General features: G+C 33.8%; 1 protein-coding gene across 1 annotated transcript; it reads left to right on the forward strand.

The window, feature by feature from the left end:
• The first annotated feature begins 2,265 nt into the window (after positions 1 to 2,265).
• LOC107780497 (GABA transporter 1) lies at positions 2,266 to 10,371 on the forward strand. Its single transcript, XM_016601047.2, has 7 exons — positions 2,266 to 2,496; positions 4,077 to 4,307; positions 8,126 to 8,223; positions 8,542 to 8,728; positions 8,822 to 8,952; positions 9,036 to 9,269; positions 9,924 to 10,371. Exons 1-7 carry the CDS (start codon positions 2,394 to 2,396, stop codon positions 10,302 to 10,304), a joined length of 1,365 nt encoding a protein of 454 aa, XP_016456533.1. The 5' UTR covers positions 2,266 to 2,393; the 3' UTR covers positions 10,305 to 10,371.
• Positions 10,372 to 21,109: the final 10,738 nt, after the last annotated feature.

Genomic DNA, 21,109 nt, shown 5'->3' on the forward strand with positions numbered 1-21,109 from the left:
AGCAAGGTAACAGTCAGGGTCAAACCTTACCTTTTTACTTCTCCTTCTAGGAGGTAAGTCAATACCTCTTTCAACTAAAACATCTAACTCATCTGTGCTATCATCAATTCCAATATCAGAACTGGTGTAGTAGTCTTCATCCCCTCTTAATTTTCCAGCAAACATGTCCTCCTTAGATGGTCTGCCAATATCCTCAAAGCCTTTATCTATTCCAGCTTCTCCCAGAATAATCTCTTCAGTTGGAGTAGGTTTCTTTCTTTGTTTCTTCTGTTTTTTCTTCTTTCTTCTTTCATGCCTTAATGAAGTGAGCTCTTCATTCACATCACTATCATCTTCATCAGGAATTTTATCTAATTCAGACTCACTACTTGACAGATCTGATGCCAAACTAGCATCTATGTTTGTTGTTTCTTCAGCCCCTTGTAAATTCTCACCTGCAACCCCAACATCAGCTAGATTTTCCTCAGGCACAAATGTGTTATCTGCAGTACTTTCTTGGACATTTATATCCTCTGGAACAGTAGATGTTTCCCTAGCCTCTTTATTTAATGTATTTTCACTTGGTTCAACAACTTCTGGCCCACATAAAAGGCCACATGGGACAGTCTCATCAAGCAACACAGGCTCATTAATTACATGCTTAATATACAAATCTAAATGATCAAGATGATTAAGGTGACAAACTATATTATATAGTTATTCATCATTTTCAATCAAGACAAAGTCATTAGATTTAGCATTAATTAAATAAAAACCCTCTACCTCAGCATAACCCATATCTTTTGCGTAGGACAGAAGCTCAAAAAGAGAAAAGTGGTCTTTGTCTATCATGTGACCATCCTCACCCATCTCCTACATATCTCGGGATAGGATCCTTGACAATATGTCCACCATGGTGAAAATCGACAAGAATATATTCGTCTGCAGACATGTCTAAACCCTCGAAACTTCAGTCACGACCAACTCCAGTCACGACCAACTCCAATTACGACCAACTCCACTCACCACCACAGTCAAAAGAAGCAAACGATTACCCGTATTAGTAATATAATGGCCAAATAGTTGACAGACAGTTGAATCTAATTCAAAATCGATGAAGATTCCACCGAGAATCGGTCTCAATGTAGTTTATTAGGGTTTATTAGGCTAAAGAAAGGGGATTTTGGGTGGAAGATTGATTAAGTGAGGCGAGGTATGTGGGTAAGGTAAAACGGGATTTTTTATCCGACCTGGATAAATAAACACGTGTCAGACTATTATTGGTATATTATTTCACGTGGGAAGCGTTTAAAAGCACGCGCTTAAATTTTTACAGCCCGGTCATACATTGTGTTTAAATGGTATAGTCCAAAGTACAGTTAAAGTGTTCAATAGGAAAAGAGCTAAGTTAAGGTGTCAAAATGAAAACTGGAGCCAAGTTTAAGGGGTCGTACATCTATTTGGCCGAGAATTTATTTAGTAAAAGTAGATGATGTTGTTTAACTAGTTATTATTGGTAAGGCTAGTGAGTAGTGTGCAAATGAGAAAAATAGAAAGAAAAAAAAAATTAAAACCCCAGCTTATATTAGATGACAAATTCAAACAGAGATGGAGCACAAATACGAAGCTTGTGGGTTTGAAATTCTAATACTTTTAACTTATTAGATTCTAAATTAATAATTAATACATATTCAATGAATTCTTTAAAATAAATATATGGTTTAAACAAAAGTTACTGGATTTTGACAGAACATGTATCTGACATTCTAGCTTTGTCCTTAAATTCCAAGGCACCACTAAGGTTTTGGTGGGATGAATATGATCCATCCATCCATAACTAGTGATCTCTGGTTCGGGGGTAATGGAAAAAATAATGGTAAGAAGTTCTTTTTCATTTAATGAGCCTTATGCGATATGAATCCGGATTAAGCAGTGCCCACTGCAATTGCCGAACAACAAGTAAGAAACCAAAAAAAAAACTCTAGCTAGACCCAGTGGCGGAGCAACCTTATCCCAATGGTGTCAACTAACACCCCGTCGTCCGGAAACTTACATTGTGTAGCTCGATAATTTTTTTTATATATGTATATATTATTATATGTTGACTCTCCTAGCTAGACTTTTTCTTGTATTTATTTCTTTATATTTTGATAACTCTTAATGAAAATTCTGACTCCGTCACCAACTAAACTACTTTTTGCAAAGAAACAAGTGGGTAGATAGATAGTAGATACCACTATATATAAACTTCCATACTGTCATAATTTGCTTAAATCATCTCCATATCATCCCCACTGCTTTAAAGAACAAAAAAAATAAAAAAGAGAAGGGAGGGTTGGTGTTTTGAAGAAGATATACATAAACAAATAGTAGTACACATAATTATATATACACATATTTACTAAAGAGAGAAGATGGGAACAGTTGGAGAAGAAGATATTAAGGTTAGTAGTGTTTCTTCTGTTGATCAAGAAAAAGAGCTTGATGCTGGTGCCCTCTTTGTTCTTAAATCCAAAGGTAATATCTTTATATCTCTATTATGTATTTGATATTTCATATGTATATCTCTTCCCTTTCTTTCTTTGTTTTTTACTTACATTTCTCAATTGTAATGCTTTATTTCCCATCCCTTATCATTCGCCTTCTGCTTAGGTTCTCTCAGTTTGATTTTCTTCCTTCTCTTTTTGTTTTTTATTTATTTTATTTTTGTACTTGTCTGCAATTCGATGTCTTCCAACCTATCCCTTCAAAGTTCAAACAAGCTGACCATAGTACTTTTCAATTAATAGAAAAATCATCACATAACTAAAAGATTCTTTAACACTATTGTTATTAATGTCATATTATAATAGGAAACAAGAAACACAGAATTTAAGCCATAATTTCAAACTTTCTTGTTTTATGGTGGGGCTTATTTAATTTTGGCCCTTTCTCTGATTCCATATATTTACTGTGGTTCCTCAACTACTATATATCAATCATTAATGTGCTAAAGCTTTAAATTTTGATGGTCAGAGACAAAGAAATAATGAATTGATTTTTTTTTCCTGAGATGGAAGGATGATCTTATTACTTATATAACCAAATATGTATTTTTCTATGACATGATATGTTAACTGAGAGGATATGATCTTGTTGAGGCACGCACTTATTATTGTATACTCAATTCATTTCTTTTATGAAACTTCCAATGGATATGATCTAAACAAACCTTTTAAAAATATATAAATATCTGAATCCCCTTAAAATAAGAGAAGTACACGTTTAAATCTCAAGTGTCGCATATTTTTATTTTATTTTTTTTGAATTCTCTTATAAGAATTTCTGACTCTGCCACAACCACTACCTTCATATATACCTGACAAAAAGAATTATCATACACAAAATAGATGAACTTTTTATATAAACAAGCAAGAATATAATTTATAAAAACTTGATTCGTGTGACCTTTAGTTGTACCAAGAAATTTATAGTTTAAAAAATAAATAGTTTAATTCTATCTAGGTACTTGAGAATCTTAGCAGAACTTCATAGTTTATTCTTGACCAGCTTGATTCGAGTTGGCTAGGGTTCTTGCCACAACTAGTCCATTAGATTTTTCCTCTAATTTTTTTGTTTGAAAAATTCAAATAATATTAAAGTGGGACAACTCTAATAAACTTCACGTCTTCATCTACTACCACATTGAATTTAATGTCCTATGAGTCAAACTATCAAGTTCAATTTTTCTGTTTTCATTTTTGTCTTGTTTTAATTTTTCGATCGTCAAACTTAGCTAAGCTAATCGTCAATATCGTTGACTGGGTTATCTTAAGGAAACGTCACAAACTCCCCTCATCCCTCCTCCCCCAACAAAAACAAAAATTAATCTTAGTACGCACATCATGGAAACAACCTCTTGCAGAAATGCAAGATAAAGTTGCGTACGATCGACCCGTGTGGTCCGGCCTTTCCCCGAACCCTTCGCATAGCAGGAGTTTAGTGCATCGGACTGTCTTTTTTATGTGCAGCGCAAATATTTAGTTTTGAAGTCAGTTTTCTATTAAACAGGAATTAAGGTTTTAATTTTGTGAGCATATATACGAAATTGTTTGCAGGATCATGGGTGCATTGTGGTTACCACTTGACAACTTCAATAGTAGCTCCTCCTTTGTTAAGTCTTCCTTTTGCCTTTGTTTCACTTGGATGGTGGGGCGGAATCCTGTGTTTGGTGATCGGAGCTCTGGTCACATTTTACTCATACAACCTCTTGTCTAGGGTTCTCGAACACCACGCTCACCTAGGCCGCCGCCATCTCCGATTTCGTGACATGGCCAACGACGTTTTAGGTACGTTACGAAACATTTAAATTTTTACACTTTCAGATCATCTAAATTTTTAATACGAATTATTGTATATATAATAAATGCAGAATAGTTACGTAAAAATAAGGTAAGTAACCTACAACGATACATAAACATATTTCTTCATTCTATATAAATTTAAAACATTTTAGGTACGTAACGAGGTTTACACCTTTGAACTTTTATAATAGACGTATAAAAATTTTAAACTTTCAGGTCATCTAAAATTTAGTTACGTAACTATTGTATATAGTAAATGCATAAAATTAACCTAAATATAAGTAAGCTACAACAATACATAAACATATTTCTTTAATGTATTTAAGTTAAATCCGATATTTATCTGTTTTATATCATATGATAAATGTAGAAAAGAAAAACTAGAAATGTGTATGTTTCATATTTATGTGATGTGATGTACATTAAAGGAACGAGAAAAAGAAATCAATTGGTGGGGTCATTGCGACTTGCGAGTCGTTGGTGTGTGATTAAGAAATTGAGTTATTGCCAGAGTAAAATTTAATAATTTTTATAGTATTTGAAGATTTGCACAAAAGAACTATTGATACAAGTAGGATTATTCTATATGAAAAAAGTCGTTGTCAAAATTTATTGTAATTGATAAAATGTGTTTTCACATTTGATGAAACGATATTGCAACTTTTTGAGTTGCCTGCATCTTTTCTTCTTCGCTTTGTGTTTCTCTTTTTCGTGTTCTTTCCTTTTTGGTTGGGGACGAGCCTAGATTTTCTTTTGAGCAGCCACCAAATTTGAAGAGTCATGCTTATCAATTTATTAATATTCATGAGCTATTAGCTATTGTGATTAAAAAAGGTTTTATAGTAAGTTATACTTGATCAATCGCAATTTTAAATTAAACTTTTGCAATTATTAATTAGAATGACCTAAGTCAAACTACGATTGTTGTTAGAATTTTAGAGGAACGGAGAATAAGCTATAAACCTTAGTTCTAGAAAGGGAGTGAATCAGTCTTCCTTATAACTCTTTCCTCCCTTTGTTGTCTCGTTATATGGTTTTAAATAATCTTTATATCATAAATTAGTTTTTGAGATTTGTTGTTTTAAATATGTAATCAGAATAAGACTCGTGAGTTGGCCAAATTATCTTTTCTTTTTCTTCCTTTCACGTCTTATCTTTGGGCCCATAATTGTCACTTGATTGTAGAATTTTCTAATGAAATTAGTGATCCCGAAGTGTTGGAAAATTTGCAGATAAAGTTGAAGTGTTCTTCCTTCATAAAGCTTCAATTGAAGAACAAAAAAACTTATAAAAGCGATATTATATCAATTGATAGGATTAAGTTTAGTTATATTAGTATGTTTACTTTAATTACATCTAATGACTTTTAAAGTCTTTTATTACTGTCATTTGTATGTCATATTTTTCTTGGACTAAGATGAGTATAAATGAAGGCAGAGGCGGATCTAGGATTTAAAGGTGGCGGGTGCTAAAATTTCCTTTAATGTACACCTTATAATAACTACTAATATATAGTTTGTTCGGAACGATTGTCCGGTTCATTTTTTAGTTTATTTGGGCAATTTAATAAGCACTTTATTTGTAAATATAAAAATTACATCAATTTTTCAGACCCTACTTATGGAATTTTATTGGGTATATATGTTATTATTGTCGTATGAAAATTACATCTCAGACATTAAGAAGCAAATATAATTAACATTTTAAAGAAGGAATCATACTTTTATTATTTATAATACAAGTAAAATCAATATTTTCACTAGGGAACTATACTTTTTTGTATGCTAAAAATAAAATCTTTAATAAGGGAACTCCACCGATCAGAATAAGAAAAAAAAAACTTCAATAGAGAAATTATACACGATAAGTAAATGCGGAATTAGATAAACTACAAGATCTCAAAACTTAAAATCATAAATTTAATGCTTGCGAAACATTCATTATAATTTATTACTAAAGAGATTTAAATTGTATTTAACAATCATAGAATAACACAAATTTTTATGTTATAATAAAAAAAGAAATTATAAATTAATTTTGATCTCAATCTAATTCAAGACCCAAGTTTTTTTATTTTGAAAGAAGAAAACTAAAAGATTTGAGATTAAGAGAAATGCTTATATTATGAAATTTTTAAATTTTGGAGGCTCTTTTTTGAGTATTCTTGCTAAATATCACAGATAAAGTAATAGCATAGAGGACAAAAATAAAAATAACAAACGACAAATAGGAAATTGGGAGGTAGCCAAAAAGAAAAATAATTGGGAGAAAAGAAACAAAAAGCACAACGAAAAGGGAAAGTCAGACAAGGTTCAAGATAAATTTCAACTTGAATTTTACACACGAGAAAAGCTTTCAAAAAGGTGTATCAGTCATGGCACCTTTGTCTAGTTTGCGAATGGGGGTGGCATGATCATATATTTAATCTAGTTTAAATTTTTTTATACATAAATATATAATAATTTTACCAACCGAGCGGGTACCATACCACCCACCTGGATCCGCCCCTGAATTATGAAGGGACATGAACTATGGTGATTTTTATAACCAGGCTAATTTGTTTGTGATGAGAAGTAATTATTATTATTGTAATGTAAAATTGAAATCCTTTCCTCGTACTTGTTTGCCCAAAGGGTTCCAAGCAATTCGTAAGCCAAATTAGTGCTTATAAAAAACCAATTTGCAAACAGTATCGAATATCCTTCTTCTGACACAGTAAGACTACATTTTAAATTACTATCAAATGTAAATACTGAACAAACCTTCAATTTGTTATTATAGTGCTAGCTCAGATACCATTATAAGAAATGGAGCCTAACTAAAGGCGGTTGTAATTTGTAGGCACCTAAATCAAGTACTTTTGATGTGGAATATAAATTTATATATAAAATTCACAAAAATTATAGTAACAAATAGTAAAATGAACCCGCAATTTTAAAACTGTAATGAATTCAATACAAAGAATTTTATAGGTTGAACTTGAACCAATACATCTTGAATTCTATATGCTTGTCTGAGTCTAACCCAACCCAAAAAAGTTAGCTAAAGCGTGGAAGACTTAACAATATGTCTTCCCAATATTTCCGGTCTTTTGACGATTTAAAACCAAATTTACAGGTTTTTTGACCTTATAATAGGCCAAAATTTGTAACTAGTTCATCCATTCTTGATGATAAAAAATTGAAATGACCTCGTTTTCAATGAAAGAAATGGATTGAACATTAAATGATGAGGAACCTATCCCAATTAAGATAGAGTCCATCCCTCTTAATTAAGATGTACAACTAAAAATTCTAATCGCTTTAAGACAACTGCTCAATTAATTCGTTGAACCGGGGAAACAGAAAGTATACAAACTTCTAACATTGTACTTTGCATAGGAAATTATGTGAACGAAAGGGGTAGGAGTAGAAGAAAAAGATTCCAGAATTTACATTAGAAGAAAATTAACATAACACAAATTATTAAGGGCAGGTTACACATTTGGCCGGCCACCAAAAATAATTATATTCGCTAGTCAAATATACCAAAAAAAAAAGATATACTTATTATCTATAAAACATATATTATATATATATTAATATACAAAATTTATATATATATATTGCTTGTTATTATTTTTGGGAGCGGCATAACATGTAATTTTCCTAATTATTAATGCACAGAAAACAAGATAAGTTATTTTTTCATTCCAACTTCGTATACCTGTATCAAACTAGTGCATATTTTCTTGAAAGCTAGCTCTTATGTATTTATTTATTGGTATTTATCTGGATTTATCCTATAGTGATGAATTTTTACAGGACCAAGGTGGGGCAAATATTATGTGGGACCAATTCAATTCATGGTATGCTACGGTGCTGTCATAGGTTCCACTCTTCTGGGAGGACAATGTATGAAAGTAAGTTCTTGAACCCAAACTAAACTAACTTTAGTTATCACAAGAATGGAGGTTTAAGTTTTACGCACTGATTGTATAAAAGATAATATGCAATCAAGTCAATTAAGAAGTAATGTCAAGTAACCCTATTTAATATAAAGAAATTTATTGATAAATTACAATAAGGGTAAATAATCAATTATAACATGTTACATTATACCAATGATGCAGTAATCTTTACAATATCAGTGCATATAACTTAAATTTCGTAAAGAATAGCTAATAATTTCCTTGTAAGTTAAGTAACTCTTTATCTTTCTGTGTTTTTTCTTTTGGCAGGCAATCTATTTGCTGTCAAATCCAAGTGGAAGTATGAAGCTATATGAATTTGTAGTCATATTTGGAGGCCTAATGTTGATCTTAGCTCAAATGCCATCTTTTCACTCACTTAGGCATATCAACTTGATTTCTCTACTACTTTGCCTTGCTTATAGTGCTTGTGCCACAGCTGGTTCCATTTACATAGGTACTTAATTTATATTGCAAAGGCTTATACATTTATTTTTACCAACACTTATTTTTGCAATAATTTTGTAACAACTCCTAATATAATTCCTAGGAAGATCATCCAAGGGACCTGAGAGAGACTATTCAATCGATGGCGATAAAGAGACTCGCATTTTTGGCATTTTTAATGCAATTGCTATTATTGCCACCACATTTGGAAATGGCATAATTCCTGAAATTCAGGTTAGTTGTTACAAGAATAATATTAAGATATTCAATAAATTAAAAGTATACGAAAAGTAGTATATGTTGCAATGTGATTACAGGCAACAATAGCGCCGCCGGTGAAAGGGAAGATGTTCAAAGGGCTATGCATTTGTTACGCCATGTTATCAACAACTTTTTTCAGTGTAGCCATTTCGGGATATTGGGCATTTGGGAACAAAGCTGAGGGCCTCATTCTCAGCAACTTTACACATAATGGCCAGAATCTTGTCCCAAAGTCATTTATCTTCATCACTAATATTTTCACCATTCTCCAACTATCCGCTGTTGCTGTGGTATGTATATTCTCAATGCATTCTGGAAAAAAACAAACCTTTCCCCTCTCCATGCCCCTAAAAGAAAAGAATTTAACTTTTATATATTGACAATATAAAGTATTTTTACACTATCAGGTCATTTAAAAGATAATTATAGGTAATCGGCTTATAATAAGTAGTTTTCAGTTTGGAAACTTAACTTATATAGCCGCCCATCCAAAAAAATAGTCATCCGGATGTATATATTAGTGTATGAGATATGTATATTGGTTAGCGGCTGTAAATATTTTTGGCGGAAGGGTCAAAGTGTTAAAAGCCCTTCGTTTCCTAAAAATTAAAGCATATTATAATTGCTTTAGCAGGATAAATTATAATGATAGCATAAGAAAATTTTACATTGTAACTATATATAAGTTGAGTATTTAGGTTATATATGTAAAGAATTTTGCACTATGTATTTTGACATATTATATCATGTAACCTGCCTTATTTTTAAGATTAGTAATTTCACCTCTTCTACAATTACTTATAATATTTATCTTTTTGGTGACTTAAGAATATAAAAGTTCTTTTATAATCCCTCGGTGTATAAAAGTTAAACTGATAAGTTAAATCTGAAATAAAGGATTTAACGTTAATACTTGGTGTCATGGTATGGTTTATTTGTTGCAGGTGTACTTGCAGCCAACAAATGAAGTACTAGAGAGAGCATTTGCAGATCCAAAGAGCAGTGAATTTTCTACCAGAAATGTAATTCCAAGAGTAATTTCTCGATCAATTTCAGTAATCATATCGACTACAATAGCAGCAATGCTTCCATTCTTTGGAGATATAAATGCAGTGGTTGGAGCATTTGGTTTCTTGCCCCTTGATTTTGTGTTGCCTGTTATCTTCTACAACTTGACATTCAAACCATCAAAGAGAAGACCTATTTTCTGGTTTAACATGGCAATAGCCCTTGTTTTTTCAGTCTTAGGAATCATAGCTGCTGTTGCTGCAGTCAGACAAATTAGTCTTGACGCCAAAACATATCGATTATTCGCAAATGTCTAAGCAAATGAACATAAATAATTAACTATCGTAGTTCTAAGTATGATAGTATCATTTTCTTCTATTCAAATTATAACCAGTCGTAGAACATCTTGCTGCCTACTATACGTTGTAGAAAAGAAATATATAATATAAATTGAGCACAAACACATTCTTGAATATAATTTGAACCTGTATCCTATACAGTTTGACTTGGTGGATATTGTCCCTAGCTCATATTCCACTGTCTTAAAGCAAGTTACCACTCTTTTGAGTGTTCATTACTTAGAAATGGATCATAGCTACAAAAAAATTCAATTCAAATAAGAGCATTCTTGACTTATAATACCTAGGAAAAATGGCTCAAACAAATTACCAATTGAATGTTTCTTCAGAAAGATAGCATTATAAGAGTGAAGAACACATCCTCAAAAATCATTAGAAATCTTCATCGTGCTATCTCGGAAGCAGGGGAGAATGTAGCCTTTTGGCCGCAGGTTCATTTGAACCCATAACTTTGGACATGAAGTATAGATATGTATGTAAAAACCTACTAAAATCTCAACAAATATTAGATTTGAATCCATAATTTTAACGGTATAATTAATTTTGTGCAAAATTGAACCCATTAAATTTCAATCCTGGATACGCCTCTGCTCGGAAGCTAACATGATCATTCTTTCTCCAATTTCAAAGGAGGCAATGGTTCAGAGTTTTCTTCGTGGGGATGGTTCAAACTCACCCCTTGAGGTTCAGATTGCTCTGCTTAATATTTCCTTTGTGTGTTTTCTTTGAATGTACCGGCAATAACCTATAAAAAAGAAAAGATTTAGTATATTAATATATGAGTTTATGCTTGAACGCTAACACTGTAAATAATTTTTATTCTATCAAGTTAAATTGACCTACAATAACAGGTAATTCTCCTTATCAAATTTAGATGGCATGTATCAAGGACCTAAATAGTCCAATCTTCATACATTAAGGACCATTTTGATCATTTTCTCTTTAATTTACTATTGACAATAATTTAAGGAATAGGAAGAGCCAAACTAGAGCTACTTAAAAAAGTGTAGAAGCATAGGAGAGATAGGTGAAGGGGGCTCTAATTTCTCTCTTCAATTATTATATCCCCCTAATATGGCCCCAACCTCACCCCTTGTACTGGACCCACTCCCCTTACCACTACGAAAATCGACCTACTCAACGAATCTCACGGTACACCAATGGATATTGAAGCTTCTTCAGTGAAGAACTGCTTCAAAGAAGTCCTAGCGGACAACCACTTGACAATGTCAAGCGTCTACCACCCAAGTTACCACCAAGTGGAGGCAGCTCTGAAAGCTCCATTGGAAGAAGAAAATGCTGAGGAAATCCTCCTAAACCATGACCAAAAAATGAGAATCTATAACCATTGGAGATTCTCAGTGATCATGAAAGTATTTGGGAAGAAAATTCCCCATCACCTACTCAAACCAAAGCTACAACAACTATGGTGCCCCAGTGAGCACTTAACGATCAATGATTTGGCCTGAGACTTTCATAGTGAAGTTTCAAGAAAAAGTTGACATGGAAAAGGCCCTGCATGGGGCCCATGGTTCATTATAGGCCATTTCCTCTCAGTCCGAAATTGGGAACCCAATTTTATTCCGAAAAAGTCCAAGATCCAATCAACCGCCTTATGGATCAGGCTGCCCCAATTACCCACCGAGTTCTACGACAAGGAGATTCTAGAAAGAGTGGGAAGGAAAGTGGGAAAACTATTGAAGATCGATACCTGCACATCTGTCATTTTCAGAGGCAGATATGCAAGGATTTGCATCCAAGTCCCTATAGACATCCCACTTAGAACCTCTGTTGTAATTGGAGAACACAGGCGGCAAATTGAATACGAGTGTTACACTCCATATTTTTGTACGTGAAAATACGTCGTAACTCAATTGATGTAAGCTCACAAATACGATCCTCTTTGAATGTATATAAAGTGATTTAATGTTATTACACCTCGTACTCCAGACGCCACTATCATTATAGGATTATCTAATGTAAGCTCAAAAAGGACGAAATTCTTCTACAAGGATAAGAAAGGTTTATCGAAGTTTTGAGTAAGTTAAGATGAATAAGAGACTTGTTAATCATGATTTAAATGGGTTTAAAGTCATGATATGACTATATATGATGTTTGGATATAAAATATAAAATTTGAAAAAAGTCGGATTTAAGTTGCGAAAAAATCGAGCTAAGATTTGCCTTGTAACGAGCCGTTTTGAGAAATTAAATTCGTAAGCTTTATGATGTCATTTTGGGATATATATCATACCAAAATGAAGGTATTTGAATCTAGTTTCCAATGGTCTAAACCATTTATTCATACAATATGGGGTAAAGAATATGGATTTTTAAAATAGGGTCACCAAGTCATGTCGCCGCACTTTGGAGAAACTAGCAGTTTATACGTCAGGTTGCGAGGCAGTTTTCTCCCAATATATTGAGAATTACAGGGATATATTTATATGGAATTAAATTCTCATGTATTTAGTTTCTCACTATGCAAACCGTTCGTCAATACGATATCGGTGTAGAGAGATATTTGCATTTTTGCGAGACTGCGTAGTAAGCTCGTATACCCACTTGGTCGGGGGGGGGGGGGAACTTCACTTGTTCTTATCTCATTTTTGGGATGAACTTTGCTCATTTTTCTTCATCCTTACAGCATCACACTCATCAAACCCTCCCAAACAATTCCCCAAAGTCTCCAAACAAATTCCAAAAAAATATACCATAATCAAATATCAAAGTTAGACTAAGTGAATAAGAAAGTCTCTATGGTATTGTGATGTGATTAAGGGTACTTGTAAGGTAAGGGAAGCTTTGTTTCGAATTTTTTCAGATTATTTAAGCTATGTATAATACCATATTTTTTGGTATTAATCTTATCTATGTGTTGGTTAAGTTATTTGGATGAAGATTGCAAGATAACACTTGAAAGGGGAAGAGATGTTGTTATCTTTTGTTGGGTTGTTTTAAGGCTATATACATACATACATATATATATATATATATATATATATATATATATATATATATATATATATATATATATATATATATATATATATGTGTGTGTGTGTGTGTGTGTGTTGGTTAAGTTATTTGGATGAAGATTGCAAGATAACACTTGAAAGGGGAAGAGATGTTGTTATCTTTTGTTGGGTTGTTTTAAGGCTATATACATACATATATATATATATATATATATATATATATATATATATATATATATATATATATGTTGTTATGGCTGAAAAATGGTAAAAATAACTTTATTATGATATGGTTTCTATTGTTATGCATGTATATACGTTGATCAAGTGAATTGATGAAAGAAACATATGAAACTTGAGATTACAACTGAAGATTAGCGTAAGTCACTTCTATGGTGTTGTATTAACATTGAGAGATGTTATAAGCTAAATGTAACTTGGATTTCGACTTGAAGCTACTGTAGGAGGTATGTATATTGTGTTCTTGTATGTGCTTAAGGTTATCTTGACATTGATTAAGTTAAATGGATGGACTAGACATAAACTAGTGAATAAAGTTGCTAATTGAGGATAATTAGAGTTGTGGATTATTTTCTTTGTTATAAATATATGGTATAAGGCTGGAATAATTGATGAATGACTTCATTATCATGTTAATGATACTATTTAGTTAAAGTAAGAAGTCTATAAGAGGTGATATGGGGTATACGGATTCCAATTAGAGCTTGTCGCTCGTCGTGAAGTAGTTGTGACTTGTTATTGTTATATGGTATCTTGTTATTGATAATTATGTATTTCTCGATTACTCTAGTCGTTGTTGTTGGTATATGGTATTGGATGAGGCTCTTGTTACAGGGGAGATGCTACCCAAATTTACGTAAACAAGCTACCAGTTTAAGTTGCGGACTTAGCCTTTACTCAACACTGATTTTGAATCATCTTTCATGTCTTTTATATACCACTTTCATGCCTTACATACTCGATACTTTATTTATACTAACGTCCCTTTTGCATGGGGATACTGCGTTTCATGCCCGCAGGTCCCGATAGACAAGTTGAGAGTTCTCCTAGTAGGATATTAGCTCAGCGGAAGGTGTTTGTGCACTCCACTTGCATCGGAGTTGCCTATTTGGTCAGTATGATTTGGACATGTATTGATTGGTATGGCTGGGCCTTATCCCGACCTTTATGATGTTTATGTACTCTTAGAGGCTTGTAGACAGATGTCATATATATGGATACTTGTATGGCCTTATCGGCCTATGTTTTGAGTATACAAATAATCATGTCGGCCTTATAGGCTCATATGTCACATGTATAAGTTTCTATATCATGTCGGGTCATCCTATATTTAGTATTTCCTTATGTTTTATTCTGGTTATCCCATGACGGCCCTTCTGGCCCATTTACCCATGATGGTATGATAAGAAAAATATGTTACGTTGGTACTCGGTTGAGTAAGGCACCGGTTGCCCGTCGCGGCCCTACGGTTTGGGTCGTGACAAAAGTGGTATCAAAGAAGTTATGTCTTAGGGATTCTACAAGTCGTGTCTAGTAGAGTCTTGTTTATGGGTGTGTTGTGCACCACACTTATAAGCAGGAGGCTACAGGGTATTTAGGACTGTTACTCTTTCTTCTTACTATAGATCATGTGGTACAGCTCAGTTGTAAGAATTCAAACTCCTAAATTTTATTTTATTTGTAATACAACGATACCTACATCTAGAAAGACAGTTTGTAAGAGATTGAATATGGTTGTGGAAGATTTAAGTCAAAGAACTCGATTTTGCATCATGCTTATAATGAGTAAATGTTAGGTCTTCAGCGGATCATGTGTGTACTAAGATGTGCAAGCTTCTTGATAAGGAACCCTAAGGCAAGAATATCTATCCACTCATATGGTAAAAAGAAATAAAAGAATCGAAAGGTAGACGCCAGTTTGAGCAAGTAAAAGAAGCAAGATGAAGAAGGGTACGAGGTACTTAGTTAATGAAGATTATCAGTATTTACAATTCAGGCAGAGAAATATAAGCATTTTGAGTTACCTTCAACAGTAATAGAGGTATATACAATTGACCACACCCATCTCAGTTATGCCCTATGGGAGCCAACTGATATAGTTTAAAAGAAGGATAGGATATAAAGATCCAGCTGGGGTTAGAGTAACCCAAAAAATGGTGTATGGATTGTTATCATTAGCTAACATTTCTGAAGGATAGTGCAAAATATGGTAATAGTTCTCCTTGCGACACATCCAGATGGTGCACTCTAGAATTGTATAGTCAGATATGAATACCGGAATGTTCAAAAATTTCAGAAGATAGAGAGTGGAATCCTAGAAGAAATAAATATGTACCTTAGTATGACTCCATCCCCTAGTAAAAAAAAGGAGAATGTTAGGCATACCGAAGAGCCAGTGAGATGAAGCAAGGGGGGCTAAAAGTGAAAGAATATTTTGTTGAAGTTTTTAGAATAAAGTGATGGACAAAAATATTAGTCGGAGAATAAGAAGAGAGTAAATGAAGCATCATGAGTAAGATGTGATAAATGAGTGATAACAGTAAATCAAAATATGACAGGATGATAGAGTGTATAGTCAAGTGAAGGAAAAGACAAGAGGTGACAGGCCTTGAGGCAATAAAAGAGTATAAGCCATAAAGTCATATCCCTATTTCGATAAATGAGTTTGTGACTCCAACGTGCTTACCAGAAGGAAAAGTTAAACCCCTAGAGTAATAGAAATCAGTATGGGTTGATGAACAAGATAAACTAAACATGAATTAGGGACCAAAGGATTTTATAATAGTCGGCATTGTGAGAATTTCATAGATAGCATTCCGACAATTATAGAATGAAAAACAAAAGAATAACCTTTAAAGTTCATTCAGGAAGACGCTTCCCAAAAGCAAGCACGATGAGCAGAGTTAAGCTTAAGGGACTAAGTGTGCCAGTTATACTAAGTGTTACCCTTGTGCGTAAGAAATTCAATTATCCCTGGTATAGAAGGATTACCGCAAGGCGAGTAAGATGTTAGTGAAGATGTGGGGGGGAAATGCCAAAGATGAAGAGGTAAATATGGAATAGTAAAGGAAGAATGATGTAAAAAGTGAAAGGAATGGGATTGCATTTATTCAGATCCTACAGATATGATATGAATCCAGAACATTATGCAAGCATGACGCCGGGGAGAAGCAGTAAGGGTTCCGTACCTGATGATATTGATAAATAAGTGGGAATGAACACTTGATACATAAGGAGCTCGTACGAGAGGTAAGTTAAGACAAAAGACATAACCCAAGAGTGGTTACGCATAATGTAGATATGAGAATGGACCAACGAGTAGTCTGTCGTTGATTCAGGAAGAGCCTTGTTATGGCTAGACAAGAGGTCATAAACAAATCAGCAGATCATGCAAGATAAACGTAGTGAACCCCAGCATAGGGAATTCAGTCTCTTTTATACGAGATCGCAATCACAAATATTTTCTGATAGGAGTTGGGGTAATTAAAGGTACCGTATAAGTGTTACGGAAATAAGAGAGAGTTCTACTAAGGAGATAATCAAAATTTGAGTTCAAAAGTAACCCTACAAGCACAAGGTCACGGAGGTATATAACTAAGGATATTTGTAGGCGAGTAAGAACATCGACAATTCCTTCGGGTATATAATATAATAAACTCGCAACTTTACAAGAGCCAGAAGGTATCCTTAAGTACTACAAAGAAAGACTAGCTGAGGAAATAAGGAAGTAGGCTTCAACTTAAGCATAGTGACATAAAGAAGAAATGATCTTGTAACAACAGTCTCACAACAACATTGTATGCACTCCATCAGAAAGTGGCACCTATCGTGGCTAATAAACGGGAAGAAAAAAATCAAAAGGTAATATTCAAGATCATATGGGTTGTATGGAATTCCAATATGTGTGGGAACTAAGATAAGTCAAGTATTCATGCAACAAGTGGCAGAACGACTAGGAAAATTCATTGCTTACGTTTAAAGACAACTGAGAAGGCGCGAAAGAAAATCTATGGTGCTAGCAATTTAAAGGAAGATAGCGAGTAGTATAAATAGATATGTGTAGGTCGCAAGCTAAAGTATGATAGATCGACAAGGTTTTAGGTAGATAATAGTAAGGATATGAAAAGGTGAGTAAGAAGGTGAACATGTAAGGCCTCAAGATTAAGCCCGTCAAAACAAGAGAGTTGATTATTTCCGTAAGTTATAGAAATCTCAGTATAGCCTTAATGAATGCAAAGGAGTCTAATACTAGTAGTAATGGTGATAAATAAGAGGATGACGTTTAGGCCTTTGATTGAGTAACAATTTTGAGAAAAGGGATTTCATGAGTTGCACGGGATTAGAACCCATATGATGAATCACTTTGGGATGCTATGAAATACGATTATTGAAGTATAGTATCGTCCCTAGGTGGATCAGGCAAATCACTTCAAATGTTCTCCGATGAGACGTGAGCCTTAGTGACAATGTATTATGTAAGAAGTTTCAAGTTACCAGTGGTAGATTATGGATCAACATTAAGGTGAATCAACAATGGATGGATAAAAGTTATAAAGTATGAGATGAGATTAGGTCGTCATTCTTAATATGAACAATAATGAGGAAGAACTAAAGGACTTAGATTTATACATATAGGATAAGCAGCGAGAGAGTAACCTGGAGGTGGGTAGCAGACCTAGGTAGTAATAAACCGAAGTAAGTGTTATGGTATGGTATAACCTACCTAGATGTAGTAAATCCATAAGCATAGATAACCGAGGCTATGAAACGAAATATAGCAATAGTAGTAAGTTCGGCAAATTATCAAGCAAAGAACTTCAGTACACCTATATATGCCCCGAGGAACATCTTATCATATTTTTGTATATGTACACAAAGTGAGGCCAAGAGATTGGCAAAAATCTGGAGGAAAAAGGAGAGAAGATCTGGTCATAAAAGGACAAAGTCATACAGGCTGCATCACAGAAAGTAGTCAAAGTTACGAGATTGAAAGGATTCCGACCACAAGTCGTGATAGGGGAAGAGGCCTAAAGGGGGGAATGCCCTAATCTTTGAATTTGTTCACGGAATAATTGCCTAGATGGTAAGGACAATATTGAATTATTTGCAAGATCTATAGGCTATGAGACTGATAAGTACATCAGTCAACATTCGAGGACGAATGTTCTAAAGGGGGGAATAATGTTACACCACATGTTTTAGTACGTGAAAGTACGTTGTAAGTCAATTGATGTAAGCTCGAAAATGATATCCTCTTTGAATGTATATGAAGAGATTTAATGTTGTTACACCCCGTACTTCAGACGTCACTGTCATTATAGGATTATCTAATGTAAGCTCAAAAAGGACGAAATCTTTCTACAAGGATAAGAAAGGTTTACTGAAATCTTAAGTAAGTTAAGATAAATAAGATACTTGTTAATCATAATTTAAATGAGTTTAAAGTCATGATATGACTATATATGATTTTCCGATATAAAATATAAAGTTTGGGGAAAATCGGATTTAAGTTGCGAAAAAATCGAGCTAAGATTTGCCTTGTAATGAGCCATTTTGAAAAATTAAATTAGTAAGCTTTATGATGTCATTTTGGGACATATATCATACGAAAATGAAGGTATTTGAACTTAGTTTTCAACGGTCCAAATCATTTATTTATACGATATTGGGGTAGAGAAATATGAATTTTTAAAGTAGGGTCGCCAAGTCACGTCGCACTTCGGAGAAACTGGCAGGTTTATAGGCCAGGTTGCGAGGCAGTTTTATCCCAATATATTGAGAGTTACAGGGAGATATTTATATGTAATTAAATTCCCATGTATCTAGTTTCTAATGCTTCAAACCGTTCATCTATTCGATATCGGTGTAGAGAGATATTTGCATTTTTGCGAGACTACGTAGGAAGCCCCTATGGGACCCACTTGATCGGAGCCCGACCTTCACTTATTATTATCTCATTTTTGGGATGAGCTTTGCTCATTTTTCGTTCTCCTTACAGACTCACACTCTCCAAACCCTCCCAAACATCTCCCCAAAGGCTCCAAATAAATTTCAAAAAAATACACCATAATCAAACATCAAAGTTAGCCTAAGTGAAGAAGAGAGTCTTTATGGTGTTGTGATGTGATTAAGGGTGCTTGTAGAATAAGGGAAGCTTTGGTTTGAGGTTTTCCATATTATTTAAGGTATGTATAATACCCTATTTCTTGGTATTAATCTTATCTATGTGTTGGTTAAGTTATTTGGATGAAGATTACAAGATAACACTTGAAAGGGGAAGAGATGTTGTTATCTTTTGTTGGGTTGTTTTAAAGCTATATATATATATTTGTTATGGCTGAAAAATGATGAAACTAACTTTATTATGATATATTTTCTATTTTTATGCATGTATATATGTTGATCAAGTGAATTGATGAAAGAAACATATGAAACTTGAGATTGCAACTGAAGGTTAGCGTAAGTCACTTCTATGGTGTTGTATGGACATTGAGGGATGTTATAAGCTAAATGTAACTTGGATTTTGACTTGAAGCTACTGTAGGAAATATGTATATTGTGTTATTGTATGTGTTTAAGGTTATCTTGACATTGATTAAGTTAAATGGATGGACTAGACATGAACTAGTGAATAAAGTTGCTAATTGAGGATAATTGGAGTTGTGGATTGTTTTCTTTGTTATAAATATATAGTATAAGGCTGGAATAATTGATGAATGACTTTATTATCATGTTAATGATACTATTAAATTAAAGTAAGAGGTCTATAAGGGGTGATATGGGGTATACGTATGTAATGCTATCATATCATCTGTTCATAGGTCTCATGACATTCCGAGAGATATTATTGACTTACTTCATTATGCATTGCATTCATTTATATATGTATATTGACCCATAACTAGATGGTGTTATATACGTGTATATTATATGTATATAGGATATGGGGAAAGGTTATGGCGTTATATACGCACCACAACCTGATCAGCTGGTATACGTTGATGATTTCGCCCATAGTGGCTGAGATGATATGATGGGATGCCCTTAGAGGCTTGATGATGTTATGTATGCATATAGCTATGCATGGTATGACATTTATACGCACATGCATGACATTATAAATTTTTCATGATTCACAAAGTTATTCAGAATTACAAGTTGAGTTCTTTACTCCATGTTTCTTTCATGTCTTTTATATACTACTTTTATGCCTTACATACTCAGTACTTTATTTGTACTGACGTCCCTTTTGCCTGGGGATGCTGCGTTTCATGCCCACAGGTCCCGATAGACAGATTGAGAATTCTCCTAGTAGGCTATCAGATCAGCGGAAGGTGTTTGTGCACTCCACTTGCTCCGAAGTTACCTATTTGGTCAGTATGATTTGGATATGTATTGATTGGTATGGCGGGGCCTTGTCCCGATCTTTATGATATTTATGTACTCTTAGAGGCTTGTAGACGATGTCATGTATATAGATACTTGTATGGCCTTATCGGTCTATGTTTTGAGTATACAAATGATCATGTCGGCCTTATAGGCCCGTATGTCACATGTATAAGTTTCTATATCATTTCGGGTCGTCCTATATTTAGTATTCCCTTATATTTTATTCTGGTTATCCCATGACGACCCTTCTGGACCATTTACCCATGATGGTATGATATGAAAAATATGTTACATTGGTACTCGGTTGAGTAAGGCACCGGTTGCCCCTTGCGGCCCTGCGGTTTGGGTCGTGATAACGAGGGGGAGGGAATCATG

This window comes from Nicotiana tabacum, chromosome 9 (assembly GCF_000715075.1).
Source record: "Nicotiana tabacum cultivar K326 chromosome 9, ASM71507v2, whole genome shotgun sequence".
NCBI classification, from domain to species: Eukaryota; Viridiplantae; Streptophyta; class Magnoliopsida; order Solanales; family Solanaceae; genus Nicotiana; species Nicotiana tabacum.

What these genes read in the sequence shown, in the direction of transcription:
- LOC107780497 (XM_016601047.2), top strand. Translation starts at nt 2,394, where the DNA reads ATGGGAACAGTTGGAGAAGAAGATATTAAGGTTAGTAGTGTTTCTTCT. An exon ending in CATGGCCAACGACGTTTTAG is followed by an intron (nt 4,308 to 8,125) that starts GTACGTTACGAA and finishes GAATTTTTACAG; the next exon opens with GACCAAGGTGGGGCAAATAT. An exon ending in AGCTGGTTCCATTTACATAG is followed by an intron (nt 8,729 to 8,821) that starts GTACTTAATTTA and finishes TATAATTCCTAG; the next exon opens with GAAGATCATCCAAGGGACCT.